The sequence below is a fragment of the Clupea harengus genome, chromosome 15 (genome assembly GCF_900700415.2).
Source record: "Clupea harengus chromosome 15, Ch_v2.0.2, whole genome shotgun sequence".
Classification (NCBI taxonomy): domain Eukaryota; kingdom Metazoa; phylum Chordata; class Actinopteri; order Clupeiformes; family Clupeidae; genus Clupea; species Clupea harengus.
Genome location: NC_045166.1, coordinates 12,235,724 through 12,260,660, shown reverse-complemented (window position 1 = coordinate 12,260,660; position 24,937 = coordinate 12,235,724). Strand labels below are relative to the sequence as shown.

The following is a 24,937-nucleotide window of genomic DNA, read 5'->3' as shown; positions in this document are numbered from 1 at the left end:
AACCTACATACAGTCGCTTTAAAAAAAACCTGCCTGAAATAATAGAAAAAAAATGAGGAAGCCCCAGTTGAGGAGCCGTGCAGATGCCACATTTCCCAAACAGACATTTCTCAGTCACCCAGTGCGATTAACACATCCCCAGCTCACTGCCATGCCACGCGCCGGGAGCAAGATGACTCTGAAAAAATGTCAACGTGAGACATTGAAAACAAATTGGAGAAGACAAGCCTCTCGAAACTCAGCACTTTGAGAACAGAGAGAGAGACACAGAGAGAGAGAGAGAGAGAGTGGGAGGGGAGAAAAAAAGTCGCTGATGCCAACTGCAGGGGCAAAATACTGACAAGCTGACATTTTTTTTTCTTTCTCTCTCTCTTTTTTTTCTCTCTCCAACCCTTCAATCATGGCATGAGTGTCCATCCCTCACAAGTTTTGCCATTGAAACCGCTTCAGCAATATCTGTGCTGGACACCTGGGCCTATCTTCGAAAAACAGAGAAGGAAGAATTAATAAAAAAAACATCACACCCTCCCACATCGTCTGTGGTGTGTTCACATCCAGAGAACTAATCCCCCCCTTGATCACAGTTTTCATGTCGCATATTCCCATGAGCGCCTGCCGGGGAAGCAGAATGTATCACAGGCAGGTGACGAGGAGAGAAGAGAGAGTGTCAGAACACACACGTGCACACAGACACACACACGCATACACTGACTCACTACCAAACGCGCACACACACTCTTTCTGTCGAACACACACACACACACACACACACACACACACACACACACACAAATACAGACGACAGACACACACACACACACAAATAGACAGACAGACAGACAGACAGACACACACACAAATACAGACAGACAGACACACACACACACACACACACACACACACAAATACAGACAGACAGACACACACACACACACAAATACAGACAGACACACACACACACACACACACACACACACACAAATACAGACAGACAGACACAAACACACACACACACACACACACACAAATACAGACAGACAGACAGACACACACACACACACACACAAATAGACAGACAGACAGACAGACAGACACACACACACACACAAATACAGACATACAGACACACACACACACACACACACACACACACAAATACAGACAGACACACACACACACACACACAAATACAGACAGAGACAGACAGACGCACTCCAAACCTCATTTCAAAGACTCATTTCGTCTCCCACCAAATTAACACATCCCACATGCCTCACGCTTGGCTTGGAGGCGGACGCCCCGGACGGAAGATCTTAAAGCAGGGGGTGATCAGTGTGTGTGTCAGCTGCCGATGCACATCCCGAGAAGTTAACACACACACGGCAGGACTGGCTACAGACCGCTAATACCACTCTGTCAGTACAAGCCAGTGTCAAGCCGAGAGGTACTCTACACACACGTGTGAAGACAGGGTGATGTGTGCAGACTTATGGAGAGTGGCAGACACATCTCAGTTCAAAGGCACAGACACGCAGAGCTATCTCATCTGATGTATTTCTGAGGGTGGTGTGTGTGTGTAAGAGAGAGAGAGAGTGTGTATAGTGTTGCATACATGTGTGTGTGTAATTGTGTCTCAACTGTGTGTATGAGTGGTGCATGGATGTGGAAGTACCGTATGTGAGTCCATTCACATAGGTATGTTCCCTTATGTGTGTACGTGTGTGTGTGTGTGCACATGTGTGTTTGTGTACTTGTGTGTGTGTAGTGTACATGTGTGTGTGTGTGTGTGTAGTGTACATGTGTGTGCATGCGTGTGTGTTGGACATCAAGACATCAAACAACTTTCCATCTGGGGATGATAAGGACATTGCTTCTCCGCTGATAAGTCACCAGCCTAGACCTCTCTTCCTCTGAGGCCGTTCACTGACCCATCCTCCGACTCGGTGCCCCCCCCACCACGTCCCTCCATCACCATGACACTCCCTCTTCAAACACTCTGATGTGACCGACCACACACACACACAAAAACACACACACAGAGCAACTTTCGTCTTCCTCAAGCATACACATCATAACCAGGGAGTCTTGGATAATCTACACACACACACACACACACACGCGCACACGTATGCACACGCACACACACACACACACACACCATCTTTGTTCTTCCTTAAACATACACTTGTTGAACAGGGAGGGTTGGATTCCCTACGCAAGAGTAAGAGTGAAAGCGAAACAACAAACAGAGAGCCAAATGCCACGATGCTGTGATGCTGTGTTTACTGATGACTGACGTGGGGGAATGAGATAGAAACGTGAGCAGTGAAGCCCACACACACACACACACACACACACACAGTACAACAAACACAGACACACACACACACACACACACACACACACACACTAGAGGTTGGATACCTGACCCGGGACCCGACGGGTCGGGCCGGGTTCGGACAAATATTTAGAAATTATAATCGGGCTCGGACACATCAGCGCGATAAGGCATTGAACATTCCAAGTTTAAAATATCTTAATAAATAGTGAAGTCAACGTGTCTGCTTCACATGATGCATTAGTTCATTTTTGAGAATAAAATAAATCACATTTAGGATAACAGCCCTCTTCCCGTGGTGGGAATTTGTTTATGTCCTAGCTGTGACAACGCGATTACAGGCGGCAAACTGGCATCATGGAGGAAGTTAAAAAGAAACAGTCATCTGGAAACGATACTAAACGAAGGGAAATCTACTGTATGGAGATATTTCTGCTTAGTAGTTGATGCAGATTCTAATTAGGCTGTTGGATATGTCCAATGTAAGAAGTGTGAAGTTTTAATGAAATATGATTGATGTCATCCTCTTTCTCCACAATAACATGGATTAAACCTCGATGGTTGGACTATGTAGATAGTTTTATAACGAACGTCGGCGTGCACTTAAAGTTTTCAAGAAAAACTTGAAAACTTTGAAAAACTTGTTTGTTTTGCCTCCTTTGGTGTAGCATATAACGTGAGTTTTATTTAGGCATAATGTGTAGGCTATTTCATTCCGTTCTTGCAATGTGAATCATTTAATTTCAATATGCTTATTGGCCTTCTTGTGCGCGCTTGTGCGTTTAACAGCGCTTGTTTGTGTGAGCGAGTGCATTTATCTATGTACGTAAATGTGTCATTAGTATGAACAGTTGAGACATTGATTCCGTCGGGCTCGGGTCGGGTTCGGACAAAATATTTGAATGGCTGTCGGGCTCGGGCGGGGCTCGGGCACTACTCTGTCGGACCCGGGTTGGGCTCGGACAGAAAAATTCGGCCCGATCCACACTCTAACACACACACACACACACACACACACACACACACACACACACACACACACACACACACACACACACACACACACTATGACAAACACAGACAGACACACACACACACACTACAACAAACACAGACACACACACACACTACAACAAACACAGACACACATTCACACACACACTACAACAAACACAGACACACACACACACTACAACAAACACAGACACACATTCACACACACACTACAACAAACACAGACACACACACACAGACAAACACACACACTACAACAAACACACACAAACACACTACAACAAACACACACAAACACACTACTACAAACACAGACACACATTTACACACACACTACAACAAACACACACACACACACCCACAAACACAGCATGGAAACATACAATATAATAACCATCAGCGCAAACAGATTTGCAATTTGCACAGAGCAGTTCCACCAGCTGAATGCCGCAAACACACCGAAGACGCACGTCTGTGATAGGTGGAATAATTAGTGTGAGTGCTGCTTCACGCTGACACAGTCAGCCATCGCCTCAATACATCCCAGCAGACAGAGGAGTGGCAAGAGAGCAGGGGCCACGGTAATTAATGGAGGACATGTATGGAGTCTGTGTTCCTGTGGAGTCCTGTTCCATATATGGAGTCTGTGTTGAAAAATAAAAACACCTGTCCAGTCATTGGCTTTTTATTTCGCATTCACACATCTAGTGTTCGTATTGATCATGTCAGAGTGTTCTTTACTGGAGCTGACGGCGTGGCTTAACAGCAGGGGGAAAGAGATGGTTTACATGGAGACAGTACCAACTGGGTGTCTGAATTTGCCTCTTATGCATGACATGGCAAAGATTGTCCTTTCTTATCTGTGAATCATTTACGCAACTGGACATGACTGCACACATTCCCAGTGTGTGTATGTCGAGCTTTGATAAGTATACTGAAGACTATGTCTCAAGTAGGCAAATTCAGACGGTGATTGTGGTGTTTCTCTACTCTCAGGGGATTCGTTTTCCAGACTCACTTACTGAGTGCTTGTCCATGTTCTGAAGTCCCACTGTCCCTGTTCTGGGGGTGCAGCATGCCAGAACCTTTGAAATTCCCACCTCACCCCACCACCCACCCCCCCAAAAAAACAACATAAAACCCACACACACCATCTGGAGTAGGGCTGAGTTGTGGGTTCTTCGATGTAGAACTAAAAACAGAGAGAGAGGGGGGGGGGGGGGAGCAAGGGGTTTGGGGGAAACACAAAACAAATGGAATGAAATATGAAAACAACTGAAATCCACAAAAATGAACAGCAAAATATGAAGACAGACATGTACAGAAAATGTCACAAATTCAATAGCAGTACCACGGGAAAAAATAAAAATTCCACTGGGGCAACAATGAGCATGTGACTTAGAAAATAGTTCAAAGCAATTTTGTGAGGAAAACAAAACAAACAGGTGGGAATTTAGAGAGGGAAAGAAAGAAAGAAAGGAGGGAAGCAGCGTCTCATATATTGTGGCTGTGCTTTTTTTCTCTAAACTTTAGCAAACACAGCTTTCAACGGGTACCCCTGAACGTGGCGGTGACGTGTAGACTGCCTTAGCAGACGACTTGGACTTGGACTCAACAAAACAAACACAACATTGAGATCACCAATTATGACTCATACAAATCAAAGCACAGACAATCAATGGACGCTTTCTCTGCTGAACATGATGTCATTCTATGAGAACCCTCTCTCCCAAACCTTAGGCATCTGGTCTGATGTGAGCGTTGCTCATAGCACCGTTCCGTCTCTGCACCGTTCAGTCTCCGCACCGTTCTGTCTCTGCACCGTTCCGCACTGCTCGGTCTTGCTCTATATGTGTCACTCGGCCCCTGCCTTCCCTCCTATCATTTCCAACATGGCAACTATATTTGGCTCACTTCAACTAAACTTCACCTCTAGGGTGACTGTACTAGTGTTTTTTGCCCTGTTTGCACTGGTGAATATTTTTCTTATACTTTCTTAATCTTTTTTAAACTCATGTGAATCCTTCCCCCACAGAATGTCTCACATTTACATGAAGTAAACTGGCACCAAAGGGGAACATCGCCGCCTTTGGAAGGCAAAGGGATGCAAGGCCAACACAGCAGAGGCTTACACTACACTAAAGACGATATTGTTCCTTCTCTCTCTCTCCACCGTAGCATGTCGTGTGCGTTTGAGATCTGTCGCATGGAATGCGTAGAATAAACCGACATCCTACCCACCAGACCGGCCTTCGATTGAGTCCTTTGCTAAGTCCTGCAACCGCAACTAATGTCAGACCTAAAATAGAGTTCTGTTATAATACAGTATAAGTGTCCATGTCCATGTCAGAACACTTTCTTCCTTTGTATAGAAGTGTCTGACAGTTTAATAACTGTAAATATAAACATATATTGTACAGTCCCTCCAGGATTTTGTGAATGCAATTTTCCCTCATTACCACAATATTTCTCCCAAAAAAGTCATGGAATTTCTGCATTATTTGTGATTGGTTTGTTTGAGTTAAAATCGCAGCAAATTTAGACCACAATTTGAGAATTCCCACAGCAAATTAAGTTATTTTTGGCCATAACAGTCACAACAAACCCTTAAAAGGTCCTGGTGGGATCACAATTTTTAAGAATACCCAGCACTTCACAGCAATTTCAACCATAATTTTTGAGAATTCACGCAGCAAACTCAATCACTTTCGGCCGTCACAATCACAACAAACCCTCTGAAGCTCCTGGAAGGACTAACTGTAATAATTATAAACATTCATGTAGAAATATTTCTGCACTGGAGACCGTGAGTTCCACCAAGCCAGAGGGACATCCAGTGTCTCCCTCTTCTAAGCAGCATTCATCCAATTACGGATGTTAAAACTGCTCTGTTCTTCTGAAGACGCCTGTGTTCGCGCTATCTCTGGTACGAGTGGCGCAGCAACAAGAAGCGGCTCCCTCTTATCATACAATACTACATGGGCAGATTATGATGGTGGCGTTCGGATAGGCTTCAGAAGGCCAGTGTGCTTTTTCTGAGGCAGTGATCAACACCCTGCTGGGGTGCAGAAATATATTGACAGTACATACTTCAGCCAGAGAGTGGGGGGATTGATTAGGCATCGTGACATTGTTGAGTATAGTATTGAACTGTCTCAGACACAGATCATTCATTGACTCAAATCAATCATTGACTTTTTGAGTTATTTCTGGTATTAGAAATGCTTTTGCAGTCCTCTGTGTAGGTCTTGAGTTCTTGACAATGACAATGATGTAGTTGAATCATGAATCACGCTTGAAATTAGATGATTTCTGATGATTGGTCAATGCACCATAAATTAAGCTTTGTAACCTGATTTAAAAAAAAAAAATGAACAGCACTTGTGTCAGACATGCGCAGGCATGTGTTGTTTAGGAATGCACTCAGCGCAAAACCCAGCTGTTCCATAGGCCGTCAAGGTGGTCAAACCCAATGAGCCTCCATCTTTCGCTCAGTGTCAATGATTGGCAACCTGGGATCAACACTTGGCGCGAGCTCTGTCGCCTGCTCTGCAGGATGTGACAGTAACAGCACACAGTGGCGCCACTGACTGACCTCCCTCCCTCCTCCTCTTCCTCAGCGGCATTTCCCCTCCTGCTTTACTGCGCCTCCGCATTTCTCTGCCTCCTGCTCCTCCTCCCGCGGCTCTGTGGAGCCTGGGGAGAGTGACCCTGCAATCGACTGCTAATACAACTGTCATCGCCTTGCAGCGCAGCAGCCGCCAGAGGCAAGCAGGCCGGGAGAGAGGGAGTGAGACAGAGAGAGACAATGAGTGCATTAGAGAGAGGGAGAGGGAGAGAGAGAGAGAGAGAGAGAGAGAGAGAGGGAGATGGAGAAAGGGAGTGGGTGGGAGAGAGAGGGTGAGTAAGAGATGGAGAGGGAGTGACAAAGGGAGAGGAGGATATAGAGTGAAAGAGAGAGAGAATGATGATGAGAGGAGGAGAGAGGGTCTGAGAGAAAGAGGATGTGAGAGAGACAGGGAGAGAGACAGAGGTCAGCAGTGGATGACAGACAGAGAGGCATTAAGCAAAAAGGAGTCTACATGTCTGTGTGTGTGTGTGAGAGAGAGAGGGATAACGAGAGAGAGTGTTCCAGTGTGTTGTGTGTGCCATTAAAAACCTGACAAAGGTCTTAATTATTATTAAAAGAGAGAGAGGGATACAAAAATAGAGAAAAAATGAGAGAAAGCCGTGAGAAAAACAAAGCCATGTCTATGAGAGGAGAGGAGAGGAGGAGAGGAGACATGGAGAGGTCATCAGGTTCAGACCGGTGTTGCAGACACACATTCCACTCTGCATCACAGCAATAGAACACACAGACAGACACACACACACACACGTAGTCTGATGGTGTCTCGGTCAAAGGTGACACAGCCAATGCATTTGTTTTACTGCGCGGATATTTGTGTCTAGTCTGAGGTTGGGGGGGGGGGGATGTTACTCACTGCAACATCACATTTTTCAGGCTGTGAATCTTTCTTTTAAACACATCAGTGGCTCAACTGTGACCTGAAGACAAATGCATCTGCATCTGAGGAGGCAGAGAGACCAGGCTATAGTACATAATTTTATACTTAATACTAGTATATGCTTTTACACTGCATGAAATCTCTGTATTCTGCAGATAGAAACTTAGTTTACTAAACTAGTTACTAGGAGAGGGTGGGGTAGGCCAGAGCAGGATATACTTTATTGACCCCTGAGGGGAAATCCATTGTCATAAGTATCGCCTTAACACACAAACATACAAAGAACATACAGATGTTCATCCGACATATAATCATTCTGAGAAATGTGAAATCTTTAGGCTACTCACCTACACAGAATAGAGCAAGCGATGCGTTCGAACATTCCTGTTACAATGTAACTATTCCATCAAGGATGATGTAATAACCCTAACCATAATCCTAACCCATAATAACCTGACCACAACCCTGAGGACAAACATTGTTTTTTGGTTGTGTGTAAATCAGGCAACGTGTGCTGTTACTCATAATTCAATATGTTACACTGTTCTCGATGGTGTAGCTATACTTGAGCAGGAGTGACATACAGAAAAATAATTATTATTCAGAGGCGTAGAGAGAAAGGCAGTAGAGAGAGAGGGGGAGAAGAAAAAAGAAAGGGAGAGACATCAAATAAGTAAAGGTTTGTAAAAGAGTGAGAGAGACAGAGTTAGACATGGCTGAGAGATAAAAGCAAGGCTGGGCAAACAAAAGGGAATACAAGAGAATAGGGGGAGAGACAGAGAAGAAGGGAGGGAGGGAGGCAGTGGGAGACTGAGTGAGAAAAGACTGGGAAAGAAAGCTTGTTTGAATTGGAACTTGAATGTGCAAGCAACTCGGAGAGAGAAAGCGGGAGAGAGGGAGAGAGGGACAGAGAGAGGGACAGAGAGAGAGAGAGAGAGAGAGAGAGAGGGAAAGCTTGTTTAAATTGGAGCTTCAATGTGCAAGCGACTTAACAAGAGAGAGGCAGGAGAGGGAGAGGCAGGGGGAGAGAGAAAGTTTGCTTGAATCTTGAGTGGGAGAGGGAGAGGAAGAGTGAGAGAGGAGGAGTGAGAGAGAAGGAGGGAGATAGAGGGAGGGAGAGAGAGAGTCACAGGGTCACATGTATCAACGGCATACGCACTAAAAACGTGCTGAACACTACTCCTTTGCTGCAGGTAGGCTCAACAGTCCATGTATCATGGTCAGAAGTTCTCACACACGTATTGTTCATTTTGTAGGCCTATTACTGCCGTTACTGAACTGTCAACATATCATGACTATTGTATGGGAAGGGACCACTCAGTTGACTTATTTAACAGTACGGAGGCCAGTATTAAAATGCATATCACAGCCAGGTCGTCAGGTTTTCCCAGTGTAATCGGCGTAATTGACTGTACTCGTATTGAAATAGAGGCACCAAGAGAGGATGATCAGTTTGATTATCGAAAAAAAATGTTTTATTTTAAATCAATACCCAAATGATTTGACACTCGTCTATGACACTATGATTTGTTCATGCTTTAGTAAAGCAGTGTGCCACACAAAATATATTCATTTATCCTTAATTTTATTTTATTATTTTAGTATATAGTTAGTATATCAGTCCAGATTTAACATGACCCACATGGAAGCTGATTTCCTTAATAAATCAGCAGGATGTGCAGGAGTAAAATGTCAAGTTCATGGAAGAGTGCGCCTTCCGAAGGGATGTTTACCTGGAAGATGTATGTGCTAATCCGACCAATTTAAGGTGTGTCTACCACCCATATAAGGATCATTGTAGGTGTGGCCATTAAGCACATTCAGGTGCACATTATTTGACTGATTTGACTACCATTCAGGTTGATAAAGAGAATGGGCGTAAGTTGTGCGTACGTTGTGTTTGTTAACTCTGATGAAAAACCTCAATACGAAAATCATGGGATTGTGTGTACACAAGGATTGATACATTTGGCCCACAGAGAGAGAAAATGAACTAAACCACGAGTGAGAGACTGTTAGTACCGTCTGTAAAAGCATGTGGCTGATTTGGTCTTTTCTGCTGGCTTAATATGGTGTTGTTGTGTCCTCTGTGTTCCCTGCTGCTTTGGTAATACAGATATGTATTTACCATGGCCAGAAAAGCTTATTTGAATTTAAATGTTGTTAGAGAGAAAGAGAGAAAGACAGACAGACAGAACAAGAAAGAATGAGAATCAGTTCAAGAGGAAGTCAGAAAGAGCAAGAGTGAGAGAAGGTGAGAGAGAGTGAGATACAGAGAGGGAGAGAGAGAGAGAGAGAGATACAGAGAGCGAGAGATACAGAGAGAGAGATACAGAGAGGGCGAGAGGGAGAGATACAGAGAGAGGGAGAGAGATACAGAGAGAGCGAGAGAGAGAGAGACACAGAGAGTGAGACAGAGATACAGAGGGCGAGAGAAAGAGAGATACAGAGAATGAGAGAGTGAGAGAGAAAGAGATACAGAGAGGACGAGAGAAAGACAGACAGCTCCCAGCCATTCTCACGTGACTGCAGCAGTGAGTGTGTTGTTGTGTGGTTCTATCAGTCAGGCTGACTGGTCAGTGCACTGAATGACTCTGCTTTGAATGTAGGTCAGTGTTGGCACCAGGGCACTGCCTCAGTAGAGACTCAAGCCCAGCCTCTTTCTCTCTCTCTCTCTCTTTGCCTTGAGACAATTTCAATTGATATTGGCGCTATACAAATAAAATAGATTTTAATTGAACTCTCTTTTTCTCTCTCCTTCTCCATGTCTTTCTCTCTGCCTCTTTTATTGTATCTTTCTCTCTCCCTCTTTTATTGTATCTTTATCTCTCCCTGACCCTCTATTTCTCCCCCTCTATCCCACTCTTCCTCTCTCTCTCACTTCTCTCTCCTTACCTTTCTCCCAGACTGTCTCTTGATTTCTCTTCCTTTCTTCTTATCCTTTTCTCTTTTTCTACCACCTCTCTCTCTCTCTCTCTCTGTATCCCTCTATTTCATATCAGTGCCTGTGCAGCTCTTAGTGCCCTACAGGAAGTGAAGTAAGTAATTACCACTAAGATGATAATATGCTTGTAGCCATCATCACTACAATACAAAATACCCTCTTGTGAACACAGATGCTGCATATTTCTTTCCCCACAAACTGCCACTTCACTGTTGCACTCAAAAAGCACACACGTTGTCAGACAGCAACCACTAAATAAGACACAGTTGTCAGAAGAAGCAACAGCCTTCATGCGGAAGGTAGGAAAGCTTCTCGCGCACGCTGTCATCATCTGGGTAAGTTTGCAGAGGGTGATGGCAGATTTCAAAAGAAGCTAAAAATATGAGCCAGACCGTCAAAGCTCTCGCTACAGTACAACTACACACTTATGTACAGTGACATGCTAGGTGTAGCACAATGTATGGTGTAGCAAATAAACCTAGCACATTGATACAAATCTGTAATAAAGCTGCAGTTAGAGTTAGGATAAGGGTTAGAGTTATGGTTGTGCAAGTACAGTGTTTTAACATGCGGCTGTTAATGAATGGTGTGTGACACTGTACTGAATAGTACACATAATACATAAACGAGTGCTATGGGGCTATGTACTATTAAGGGTGTAAGATGCATTTAGGACAGAGTGAGCTGTTTTCAAGTCGACCTGTAGCCAAGGCAATATGAGACAGGATTAAAACTAACACAAGTTCAGGATGTGTGCCATCAATTATTATAGGTGCTCATGAAATGATATACAGTATATATGGGTGTGTATACATGTGCAGTATGTATGGGTGTGCATATGCGTGTGCATGTGTGTGTGTGTGTGTGTGTGCTTGTGTGTGTGAAAGTGAGTGAGTATATAAGCATGCTTATATATATATAAACGCATACATATATATAAATATATACATATACACACCATAACCGGCTATAGGGGGAATTTAAATGATTTGAGTGGTGCTGCTGGTGCTGTATGATGTAGGATGCCATGCCACACTCTAAGCTGTGGTGGTGGGAAAATGGACTCACTGCCTCGTCTCAGAGAGACGTCTCTGCTTCCTCCCTGTCTAAAATGGCAGAGGCTGTCCCCCCACACCCAGCTAAAAATAGACAAGTAAAGAAATAAACTAACTCAAGGCATTGATGGCACGGAAAACCGTTCGGTTTTGATTCCGGAGGACGTTCCCTCTCTTTCATCTTCCCAGAATCCCCCTCCCTTCTGGTGTTTTTCCTGGCTTGTAGATAAAAGTTTCTTTCTTTTTCTTTTTCTCTCTCTCTCTCTCTCTCTCTCTCTCTTCCCCTGACAGAAGTGACTCTTTTTGATTCGGCATCCAACTAATCTCACCGCGATTCCCCATAAAGGAGCACTTAGAGGAAATCCATTTATGATGTGTGTATGTGTGTGCGTATGTGTGTGTGTGGGGGGGGGGGGGGGGGGGGCGTTGGAATAGTGTCAGTTCTCAGGCTGCGAAAGACGAGCAGGAAAGCTTGAAAAAGCACATCTCCTAGTTTAGCAAGAACTCACAGGGTGTAAATTAGGTGTCTGCTCTATTGGCAACAGCCTCACTAACATGTTGACACGTCTCTATGCCCATATTGCTCATGATAGCAACTTTTTGGGGTCTAATGGCTATGAAACATATGAATCATGAAGCATATTTATACATATTTAAACACATTTAACACAAGTATTTTGCATTGGACCCAAACACCCAGTACCTATAACAGATGCTTCTTGCCTTTGTTCACCTATTTCCTCATCAGCTATAAATATTATCAGCTCAATAACATATTATTTAAAAAAATGTGGGTCATATTGTAAGATGATGTTTACATTTATATATCTGTTATTTCTGTTTCATGTTTAGGAAACATACATCTGTCTTTCTTTAAGCCCACATTCCCACTTTACTCACTTGGTCAACTGAGGGCAGCATTTCTAACTGGCATCTCTCATGGGGGCCTGAAAAGCCATAAGGAGCAAAGTGTTTTTGAGTGGGAGACTCTGGGGGGCTGTTCTCACATGTGAAATACTCTTGAGTTTGTGTGTGTAAGTAAGAGTGCGTGGAACTGTGTGTGTGTGTATGAAGTCAGTATAAGTGAACTGTTTGTGTGTGTCTGTGTGTGAGTGTGTGTGTGAAGTACTTTTGAGTTCCGTGTGTGCCAGTGTGTGTGTGTGTGTACCAGTGTGTGTGTGTGTGTGTGTAGGGGCAGCCTCTGTGGGCTAGCGTGCAATGGCTAATGGATCACTGACGGCTCAATGAGCTGATGGTTCCCCCTCTCACCCCATAGACCCCCCCAGGGGGGCACGTCTGCCATGCTGTGCCAAGTCGCCGGGATGGGACACTACTGGGGACAAGGGATGGGGGGCAGTTAATGTCGGGGGATGACATGTACAAACATGGCTGTTAGTGGTGAGCACAATACAAAATCCCCTATGAGCTTACTACTGAATACTACTAGTCCTCAGAGCAAAAGAAAAAAAGCAGCCACTATATATAGTTTTAGCCTTGTGTACCTTCCTCTGTATACTGCACTAACTCCACATATTCTCTGGACATATGCACATGCATACTTTGCATGTACAGGCCTATCCAAAGGTAAAAAGAAACAGAGAGAGATAGTCTGAGACACATTCTGTTTCCATGTGATTCTACACATGTTCAAGGATATGTGTGAGTGAAAGACCATACTACTGAATCCTACACAAACAGGATTGCATATGACTGTATGCCATCAAAAATGGCGACAGCATGCAATATGCTGCAAAATGGCCGCACATTTAGGGGAAAAGTAATTCTGCATAAAGGCAGGGCTTATTTCATGAAGCACAAGAGGATTCATAAACACCCAACACACACAAACAAACAAACAAACAAACACACACACACACACACACACACACTTCCTCAGCACTGTGCAGACTGTCATGAATGCCGACTGCTGTGCTCAGCACTACCACATAAAGACCTGATGAGGTCATGAGGAGCACTGGCAGACCACATGGCAGCCTCCGTAGCCTGGATTAGGCTTCCTAGTGTGTGTGTGTGTGTGTGTGGTACCCAACTTCACGAGAGCAGAGCAAGCCGGACTCTCAGTGTAAGCCACCTAACGGTGCATTGTAATGTTCTCCGGCATGAGAAAAAGGCGAGAAGTGAATCAGGGGGAAAGTGAGAGAAACCTGGCAGGTACAGTGGTGCGGCATTACAGATGGTGGCACACTCCAGTGAGTATATATCTACATCAGGGCTGAAGCGTTCGCGCTCGCACACGCTAAAACATGGCTGAGATACTCCAGCCACTTATTAAAGGCTGATAAGAACTGACAGAAAGCTGACAGAAACACAACACAAGAGATGGATAGAGAGAACGGAAAGATGCTGGGAGAGGAGGGGAAGAAAGATGCTACAGGGATTTTTGACTGAACCACAACAACAACCTCAATCCCATGCACAACACGCTTGTTTCAAAGCGCAGCCATCAGAAAAGCCCTGAATTGTGGACAGTGTGTGACAAATCATAAACAACGATTCTAAGGCTCATTACACACACACACACACACACACACACACACACACACACACACACACACACACACACACACACACACACACACACACACACACACACACACACACACACACACACACACACACACACACACACACACACACAGAAATGATTCATGATCACATACGGTCGAGAGGGCATCAACACTTACAAATTAGTCATAACAGCATCTGACCAAATGGGTATAAACATCTGAATAAATTATAAACATCTGGATCCTAACCAGAGATAAAAACACAAATTAGTCATCGTCAGCTCATTGGGCTGCCCAGAGAGACTGGTCATTATCACTCATATCTTGCTCCTACCCATACAGTAGCCTTGCCCACGCCCCTATGGCACGCATGCAGAAGACTGCGTTGCCATGACTGCGCACCATACGGACCTTGGCTTCGTTGGAATAGGGTCATCAGCGGGGGTATCTATCATGCCATGCCAAGGCTGCCCATCACAACAGGAGAGATGGGACGGGCTGAGTTAATGGGCAAAGGTGATGTTAGGCTGTAGCCGGGCTGGCCTTGCGGCGATGTAAAAGGAAGCAGAAGCAGTGTCTCGGATGTTTCGTAGAAAATGGCAAATGTTTAATATTCCGTTGTAGCAGGCAAACACGCCAGAATGGAGAAAACAAAAAGAAAAGAAACAAAAACTCCAAACAATAATACTCAATAACTAATTCACAAGTGTGTGTGTGCATTTGTGTGTGTGCGTGTGCATAGCTGTGTGTGTGTGTGTGTGTGTGCGCGCGTGTGTTTTTCTGTGTGTGTGTAGCTTTGATGAGTGCAAAGGGCCAAAGCACCAGCGTGGGCTGACAGTACGGAATGTCAGGCCTGCAGCTAATAGCACCAAATGCGCCCCTGATTAAAAAGCAGACAGCAGGCTCTCGACGCCAACCCACACCGGACCGGAGCTAGTCTGGTACTGTGCAGTGTAAAGGGTTGATAGCTTAGAGAAAAGGGACATCGGACATGTCAGTTTGGATTTAAGGCAAATTATGGAGTGGTATGGGAAGGATGGGGTGAGGGGGGGGCAAGGGGGCTTTAGAACTGGCTTGGAACGGCACAGAAGAGTGGGAGGTATGAGGGTAGTAGTGAGAGGAGCGAGAAGGCGGGAGATGAAGTCTGCAATAATGGGAGGAGGCCGACAGATGCTCCAGTTTCCTTGACAGAAATGGAGGTCAAATAGAGCTTAATGTGCAGGGAACGCGAAGAGGAGCAGAGCAGAGGCGAGGGGAGGGTGTTTAGGGGGGCGGGGGGTGGCAGAGGAAGGGGAAGGGAGCACATGATGAATTTAACTAGAGGAGAGGGAGGAAGGGGGAGGAAAGAGATGATGATGGTCAGTATGAGGATGAAGAGGAAGAGAGAAGAGGGCAAACGATGAGTCACGGTTATTAGACAGAGCAGGGAGGGGGTGAGAGTGGACTAAACCGAAAGATTAGTGCAAGAGACAGGAGGTGAGATGGGCTGGTTGTAACTTTGTGTCTGTGTGTGTGTGTGTGCGTATGTGTTTGTCGTGTTAGTGTTATTGCTTTCCTTTCTGGAGCTGCAGTATACAAAAAGCTACTCATCAGCAGACACAGGATATTAGCCATTAGCCACTTCAGCACAGCAGCTTGTGTGTATGTGTGTGTGTGTGGGGGGGGGGGGGGGGGGGGTGTATGTGTGTGTGTGTGTGTGGGGGGGGGGGTCTCTGTGTGTGAGAGAAAGTAACAGAATACAGACAGACATATAACGGTAGCAGAGAGAGATAGAAATGAACAGCAGTGGTGATTTTTGTAGGTGGGGGGGGGGGGGGGGGGTTGTGATTGTGATATGATGTTCTGGACCCCTCCACTGAAAGCGTAACTACCAGACCACAGACCAAGGTTTGCTTGTCTACACAGCCCAAGGGCTCGGTGCAGGACGCACATCCGACTCGTGAAAGCTTAATCGACCGTTGGAGCTCCTTTATCTCCCACGACGCTCGCCTTGGCTGACTTTCAAGTCGAGACGGACGGTGAGGGCTCGGGGTCTCGCCCTGCAGAGCTCGGGCTGCGTGATTTCCGGAGGATCCGGGGTGGGGGGGAAACGCCGACAATAGCTCGTCTCATCATCTCATGCAACGCATGAATAAATAAACACCCCTATCCAAGTGTTTTCTCACCAGCTGTGCGCTAGACGATGAATGTTCTTGCGGGTTAGAGGGAGCTCTTCGTACGGTGGCTAATTAAGGGTTGTCTTAGAGCTAAAGACGAAGGCACTGCCGCCCCGTTTTATTGGCGCTAATATCTAAATTACTGTAAGTACCCGCTAGCTGACAGGACAACATAGTGTTTTCGGTTGGCCTTTTTTCGCTGACTGACAACTAGGTGAGGCTTGAACGGCTGTCAGAGAGACATGGCTTCTCTGTAGAAAAGTCAAGCGGCCTTGGCAAGACTGTGCTGGGATAATCATGGAACGTGGACAGATGTCGACGCATAAACATCCAAGTCCTGCTGTTTTGAAACAGTGTTACACAGGATTTAAACAAGGGCCTAATCCAAACATCAGATGGGCGGTCTTTAAACACTGAGTACAGAGATCAAAGTTCAAAGATTATCAACCCACTTAACACGAGTAGTATTAATCTGCTTTCACTAGTTTATGATCACTTGACATTTAAGTATGTTTAGAATGCTTATTAAGTAAATCGCCGATATTTTCTCAGATAGCAGGTTTCAGTTTCAGCACTGGACAGCGCCCGTTCGTACAGTGGCCGCTCGTGTGCGAGTGACCTGCCAGTGTGTCTAACGAACTTCCGAATGGATTTTCTTTGGGGGTGATGTTTTCATCAGACACTGATTTGCCTTACACTGATTAAGATGTCAGTCTTGACACCAGGGGGGATTTTGAGCTCAGTGAGACTCAGGCAGTGATTGCCAGCCGGAGACAAAACATCTAAAGTGCCTATCAAGAACGGAACCAAAACATAAAGGCGAGAATGGTGTAGATATAATAATGATTTAGGTAAATGAGAGCCCCACATAGTAACCACACTGCTCCATCTGGGGCTAGACATCCTTCGTGGTGTTATCGTAGCATCATCGCGTTACATTACAGCCACACTTCATTAACAGTTTTAATGTTTAGAAACTCTACGCTCTTCATTTTGACACAAGGGCTGCGTCAACGGTTTTATCATTCCAAGGCTGAAGGAGGAGATCCTGGACAATAGCCGACGTGTCTGTCATCAGCAAGGAACTGAAATCTAATAGTGGCCTCAGCATCCTCCGGCCAAGATCAGTGATACAGCAAATTCATTTAAGCGTTTTTTATCTCCGGACTTAGAACCTGAATGCGCACTGAAAAAAAACAGAGCAGCTGTCAAAGCCTAGGACCCAGGTATTCCATTCACACATACGCATACACAAGGGAGAGAGACGGAGTGAGTGTGAGAGAGAGAGAGCACAGAAAGTGATGACATCATGACACACTGGAGCACTCATAGTCGACGAAGTCCACAAAACAATGGTCAAATCAGATATCTGAACCTGTGCACCACATGATATTCATGTACACAGATGTAACGCATAAGCCATAAGCGCTCCTGGCAAACGTAGACACTGCGTCTGTCTCCAACTGAGAACGAGCATCTTCGTGGACAATATCGTCTCGAGTCGGTGATACGATAGGGTGAAAATAGTCTGCGACATTTAGAAAAACAACACGGAGGACCGTCTCTGGTCTTGCAGCATTCATGCTTGTCTTTGCTTAAGGTGATCATGCCTAAACGACAGCATCTGGGATTATCGTACGAGCATGGACCACGCACTCTTTCCTATGCGGTACCTATGACCACCTTATAGTACCATAAACACTACATTCAATGACATCACGCCTTAGAGTATGTATACGCGTTCGCATACAAGTGTGTGTGTGTGTGTGTGTGTGTGTGTGCGTGCTTGTGTATGTTTGTGTATGTGTAGGAGGGAGGGAGAGTGGGGAGTGTTGGTTGTCGCTCCGGTGGGACGCGGTATCCATGAACACAGATGCCTGTCTGGACGCTGCTGGTCGCAGACTGGATCATTTTCGTGAGGGAGGGAGGGTGAGCAGAGGCGCCGAATCCTCAGTTGCACTATCCTCGACGCGACGCGCTCCAGCGACCCCAGGCACTCGTTACTGTATTCGCTAGACTTCACTGAAGCACCCTTTCCCGCAATGTTACTACTCCCTCTCTCAGCACCTGCTTTTCCATTTACACTGGTCACAATTAATTATCACGGACCTATCGACTCGCTCAGCTGGTGACAACGTTATCTTGTAAGTGACCAGCAAAAGATTCTGAATAGTGAAAACACTGAGCGTAAAACCAGCAACCAAGCCCTCGTGTAAACAGCATCAAGGACAGCAGCAGCAGCAGCAGTGGTGCCGCACATGAGAGAAAGCAGGCAGACACATATCACTGTCCGCAAAAGATCCCTCAGCAGGTCACCTGGGTTGTAGGTTACCATATGAGAGAGAGACAAGCCAAGTGCAAAGAGGCAAGGAAGAGAGTCTTCAGGTAAGGGGAGTGGTGGAGGGAAAGTGTACACAGTGCTTACCTCCAGACTTGTCCCATCTGAAGGATGTGAACGAAAACCTGCCAGACCCACACGTAGACGTGGCAGCACTTGGCCCTGCCATGAAGCCCTGCGCTCAGACCTGCAGTGGCCCTTCGGCTGAGCCCCTCCACGGAGTTCAGTCCTCCCCCGGAGTAATCCTGCACGAACCACCTGAAGCTCAGGATCTGGACGAGCACCGAGGGGACCAGCACAAAGAACAGTGTCAGTCCGGACCAGAGGTAGTCCTGCTTGGTGTAATAGTCGACAGCCAGCCACAAGTCAGTGCCCACATCCCAGAAGAAGACAAACAGTGCCAAGACGATCCACAGGCAGTCCAACCAGAGGCGTTCTTCCTGTGGTGCCAGCCTTCCTGTGGCGTCTCTCCCCTTCCCCAGGAGGTAGTGCAGGCAGGCGCTCCTACAGCCCCAGTAGCACGATGAGGTGTTGCAGCAGTGGCAGATGTGGAAGGAGCTGCCCTCTCTCGGGTCTTCCTCGCCGTTCCCCGCCGTCTCGTCCAGGTTGTGCAGCTGGGCGAAACCGGTGACGACCCCCCGACCATCGGATTTCGCTGCCATCTTGCTCTCTGAAGCACCCACCTCCGGCTTCCGGGGTTCGTGACGTCACTTCCCTGACACCTGTTTTCTGAGTGTACCCCAAATGAGGTAGCCATCTAGTATTGGGGTGAGGATGGTGCAGCGGCGACCACCGGCTCCCCTGCATATGTCTCGGCTGCGCAGAGCACTTGCATCCTCCTCGGCAGAGAGACGACTGAGCCGAAGCACCTGGCACGTCTGTGTTTAGCCCCCCACACACCCACAGGTTTGAGATCAAAACATCAAATATTAAGCACTGTGACGCTGAATCGTAGGTTACCTGTTCATCGTGCCTCTATAATGTGCCGTTCCCGCGATACAGGGTACGCTGCTTCTTTCCCTGAGCTGCACGAGGAGAAAATGACACGAAGAGCTCTCCGTCCTCGTATTGCTGTCCCACAGGGAGGACGTACTCCGTTGCTCATCGTTATTGCCACCTAGTGTTTCGTTCTTAAACCCCCAAATAAGGGTCTCTCTTTATGATGTAATGCTGAAGGGAACGCGCTGCTCGTATGTTTAACTCTTTCATGGCAGGAGTAAACCTATCACGTGGGTCAAGCGTTTGCTGTCTTTTAGCGATTATTATGTGGGACCAATGCTGAGTGTTTTGGTTTGGATATGATCAGGACAATTGTTTAGATACGACAGGGCACAATAGGCACATTAAAATGTATCCAAAAAATAAATCCAGAGCTGTTATATCAGGATGCCAGCGAATCAAGCTTCAAACGGCGGCAGCCATGCAGATGTCTGTTAAAATTGGACTGATTGGACTGTAAAATAAATGAGATACACACGATGATTGTGTAAGCAATTCCTCCTTTTTATCAATTAAATCCTCTTATTTATTAATTTGATTGATTCTATAGCATGTTTGATTATGTAAAGATAGTATGTTATAGGCTAGTGCTATGTTTCTTATATAGATGCCTGTGATGCCTATGTCAAATGATTACTAAATGAGGTAGGTGACGAGAAGACTCTACCGTTCCTACGGACTAATTTGCATAAATCAGAGCTGTCCAGAGAGCTGAAGTTCTCCACTGCAAGTAGGCTAAAGTGAATTATGTAACTCCGACATGTAAGATATTACTTTTGCTGGCGGTTTGAAGTATGAGGGTATCAGCAAGAACAGTATCAGACAACGAGGGAGCGTTACTATCACGAACACTCGTGGGCACTACCATTTGTAACACATGGATAAACAATCTGTTCCTCGTGAGTCACCTGTCACGATTTGACGAGTTCTCTGAGTAGGGTACACTATCAATATGCTCTGGCAAGAACGAGAGTATGGCTCACACCACCGTCATGTTTCAAGTAAGGCTTAAGCTGCCAGGCCAGCCAGTTTTTTTATTTTATTTATTTTAACCGGATTTAGCAGCCAGCAGACATGTTATCGACTCTTGGAATGAGCAATCGCAAATCCCAAACACCTGCGCCACCGGCGGCAACGCAATAACCGAATTAACGCGGCGCGGCTTTTACATTTCACCGTCCATGTCTACATTAGAGGCGAGATCCCTCAGGCTATAGGCTTTATCATTGCACAAAGCGCAGACATGTCTGTCAGCTATACTACTGTAAACTTCATCTCACAGCTCATGTACTAATTAGGTTGAACGACGCTCCTCTATTGCAACTCTCCTTGCTCATTCTGATTACAATGGAATTATGGACAAGGGTTCCTGAGGTAGGAAAACTTGAGATTTCTAAAAAAAAAAAAAATCAGCCATTCCACGGCGTTTTATGTGCATTCGTTTATTATAGCACATTTGTTAAGCCTTCTTCCGTCACAGTCAGCTGTCAGTGACATTATCTTCCCGTAATGCTCCTTCATCAGTGCTGGCGTGGAGGCCTTTCCCATGTCATCATGGAGGCCTTTTCACTCATAGCCGTTTCCTCACGATTCCTCATAACTTGTGTCAAGACGCCTCCATCAAAGCAGGCCATACGGCGATGATGTTTTGCTTCTTTTTTAGTGTGTGTTTCAACCCTTTACGTGTAGGTATTTCCCCATAATTTCAACTCGCGTAGTCTTTTTTTATTTATAACGATGTTGACAATTACAAGTAACGCTAACTGTTGCGAAGAGAAGTGCTGATTGTACCAGATGTTGTTCCCCATTGTACCAGATGCAGCCTTGTCATCCAACACACAAAATAACGCTTTAGGGGCCAAGAGACCTTTTTATTCTACCGCAAACTCCATTCATTTTTTATGAAAGCAAATGGAGCTGCATATTTTTTCGAGTGCGGAGAGTTCACCGTAGACACATGTAACAGGCGCTAAATAATGCAGCGAATCTTTGAGCGCCCCCGGGGGACCTGCTTCCCCCTCATCATTTCACTCGAAAAAGCCATGATCCGGAATTCCCGGCTTGTCCCTTAAAACCCACCGGTGGTGTCAGTCAAAATAAATAGTGGAAAGATTAAAAATTCTATGAAAGTGAACGGGCTAAATGCTGAGAATATCATTAGGCTTCACTTGGTGTGGATATTCTTTTTTTCAATTGCCAACCGTCTGCGCTTCCCGTCAACCCAAACTAACTAAGCAGCATGGCAGCAATATGTTCAACGGGCGAGTAAACAGCATTTGCCACAACACACAGAGTCTGTCTCAGATAAATATATACACAATTCACATGGTGTATTAGCTGCTTAAAAGTCACACCACGTCTGTTAAAACATAAAAAAATAACATTTGACGTTCATGCTGACATTTAGAACAATGCCATGCTTGATAAGTGATGTTGACGCTGCTGATGACGAAGGTGAACAAATAAATGCCACAGCCCACGTCTCTCTGAAATACATCGTAAGCCATATAGGCCTATCCTCACCCGAACCATGGACATCTTGAAATATTTTAGGGCACTTATCTTGAGTGATAAAGATGTGAAACGTGTGGAAAGCTTAAGAGTTGCCTATTCTATGACATTATCCATTTGCATAAACTTCCTGTAATCTATATCTATGTATGTATCTATCTATCTCTTTCTCTCTCTCTGTCCCTCTCTCTTCTTGTCCATTTCTTCCTCCGCACTCCTTGCTTTATTTTTCCCTCTCTGTCTTTCCTCCCCTGGCTTTCATATTTTGCTCATCCTACACATATATTCACATATGCATGCATGCACTCAAGCACACTCTCTCACACACACACACACAAACACACACACACACACACACACACACACACACACACAAACACAAACTGAATCCACAGTCCATACACACAGACAATCTCTGCACACTTTCTCACTAGCATTCCAGTGTGTGTTAAAGGGGCCACATTATGAAAATTCCACTTTTTTAGTGCTTCTACAGGTTCATTTGGGTATCTGGCGTGTCTACCAACCCAAAAACGCTGGAAAAAAAACATTGGCGATCTTTGTTATGGTTCCTGGATCTTTGTTATGGTCAGAAACGTCATGATTGAGTCTGCGAATGAGATTCCCGTTTTATTGGCCTGTCACAAGACATTGGGAGGTTCCCTACATGGCCTTGGCCCACCCCCCACACTCATTACATATTGCAAAGCTCAGATATTCTTTGAATAGCTAGCTAGCTAGCAGCATAAAGCAAACTAAGTACTCAAGATGCGCTGTGGTGGGCTGGCCAGATCTCTACATCACGTTCCAGCCTCAGAAGACACAAGCGAAATGGATTGAATTCATATTTGAAGGCAATGTCCCTGAATGAACTTCAGGCGAGGGAAATGTAAGTATTTAAAAAAAAAATTCTGTTACTTGCCCATTCAGTGTGGTGGTTAACGACGTTAGCATGTTGTAGGGGGACTAATTCAAACAGCGATGTATGAACCGTGTTATTTTAGTGGTGGTTAATTGATACAATCGTGAATAAGTGCTGTGTCTTATCTCCTGAGCAAGCAAGAGTGTCAATATGGGCTAACGAGTTGTAGCTAAAGCCCATAGAAAAGAGCTATACAGCTCGCTAGCTATTAGCACTCTAGCTTGCTCAGGAGAGTTTAGCTGCAGAGAGAAGACACAGCAATTATTCACGATTGTATCAATTGTACATCTAGGTTTCTTTGGCGTCTGTTGTCACGTCCAACAGCACAACATATCACGGGCATTTAGAACTTTGTGTGGGTTGTGGCCGTAAACAGCTCGCTAGCTATTAGATAGCTATTAGATTGCTCAAGGCAGTATCATAGCTAATAATACTAGTTGATAACCAACGGATAATAATGTATAGCTAAAATGTATGATTCCCGTTGTTAAGGTTAGAGAATTCTCGCACCAAAAAGGCATCATTCATAAACGACTTGATAAGCAGCTTAGACTCACCTGCAGTTACCAAAACAGTTTGTTAATGTGGGGCATTTGAGGGTTTTGTGTATAGTACAGCACAAGTTAAAAATACTGTTCACTGTATGATTATTTCATAATGATTTATGAGAAAAATGCCGGGTTGGTAGTATGCCAATGTTATTGTACCTACTTTTCTGTGTTGTGAAACTGATATTAGGTGTAATGGAATACAACATTTCTTCAAATGCTAGAGATGTATTGGCTTTTAGTTCATGTTTCATGCATTTCAGTGCAAGGATAATGGTCAGTGAGATGACATTTTATTTACAGTATGGAGTATTTTCCTTTTATTACATTCAGGAAAAAACATGAATAACATTGCTGCCCTTGTGGTTAAGGAAGAACATCTGAACAGTGTCCTAGGCTACATCATGTGGCCTGTCAGACAGATCCTCCAAAGCACCATCTGGAGCAGAAGAGCAGGACCACCCAGATTCTCCGTCCCAGAAAGCCCCAAGACCTGCTAACAAAGCTTCTGTACACCAAATACCTGTAACGTCTGAGCAAAGTTTACATTGTATTTAGAGAATAAATGGTGACACACATCTATTGAGTCTTCCTTTGTTAACAGTATGGCTACTGATGGCACAAATTGTGATTTTGTAATCAATGTTTTTATTATAATTGGTCTTTTTGTATTTATTACCCATGTACTAGCCAGTACATTTAATAACTATGTTTAAAAAGCTCTGTGGCATTCTTTGAAGCAAGTCTATAGAAACAGTTTTGGTATGTAACATGTCAACAGTTGACACATGCAAGATGAGCAGTAAGCAAAGTAAGACAGAGGGAAGATGAATTTATTGTATTTTCTTCCCCAGTTATATTTGTATTGCAGAAATCACTGATGACTCATATGCATACAAAACAAAACAACTTACTGCTATATTCCCCTTAGACATAAGGCCCATAGTCTGCTCTATAGATGTTGAATGCATTCTGTAGTGAGAACACATTCAATCACACAGCTAAAAGTCCCGGATGATGCACGTTGGTTGGTTTGGAAGCTGCAGTAGTCTTCTTGTTACCTTGAATATTGAAAG

General features: G+C 45.0%; 1 protein-coding gene across 1 annotated transcript in view; it reads right to left on the bottom strand.

The window, feature by feature from the left end:
- xkr6b (XK, Kell blood group complex subunit-related family, member 6b) overlaps positions 1-19,993 on the bottom strand; it is a 51,194-nt gene extending 31,201 nt beyond the window's left edge. The window contains exon 1 of the mRNA XM_012824719.3: positions 18,969-19,993. Coding sequence (XP_012680173.1) covers positions 18,969-19,543 — 575 coding nt within the window. The 5' untranslated portion in view covers positions 19,544-19,993. The remainder of the gene's footprint in view (positions 1-18,968) is intronic.
- Positions 19,994-24,937: the final 4,944 nt, after the last annotated feature.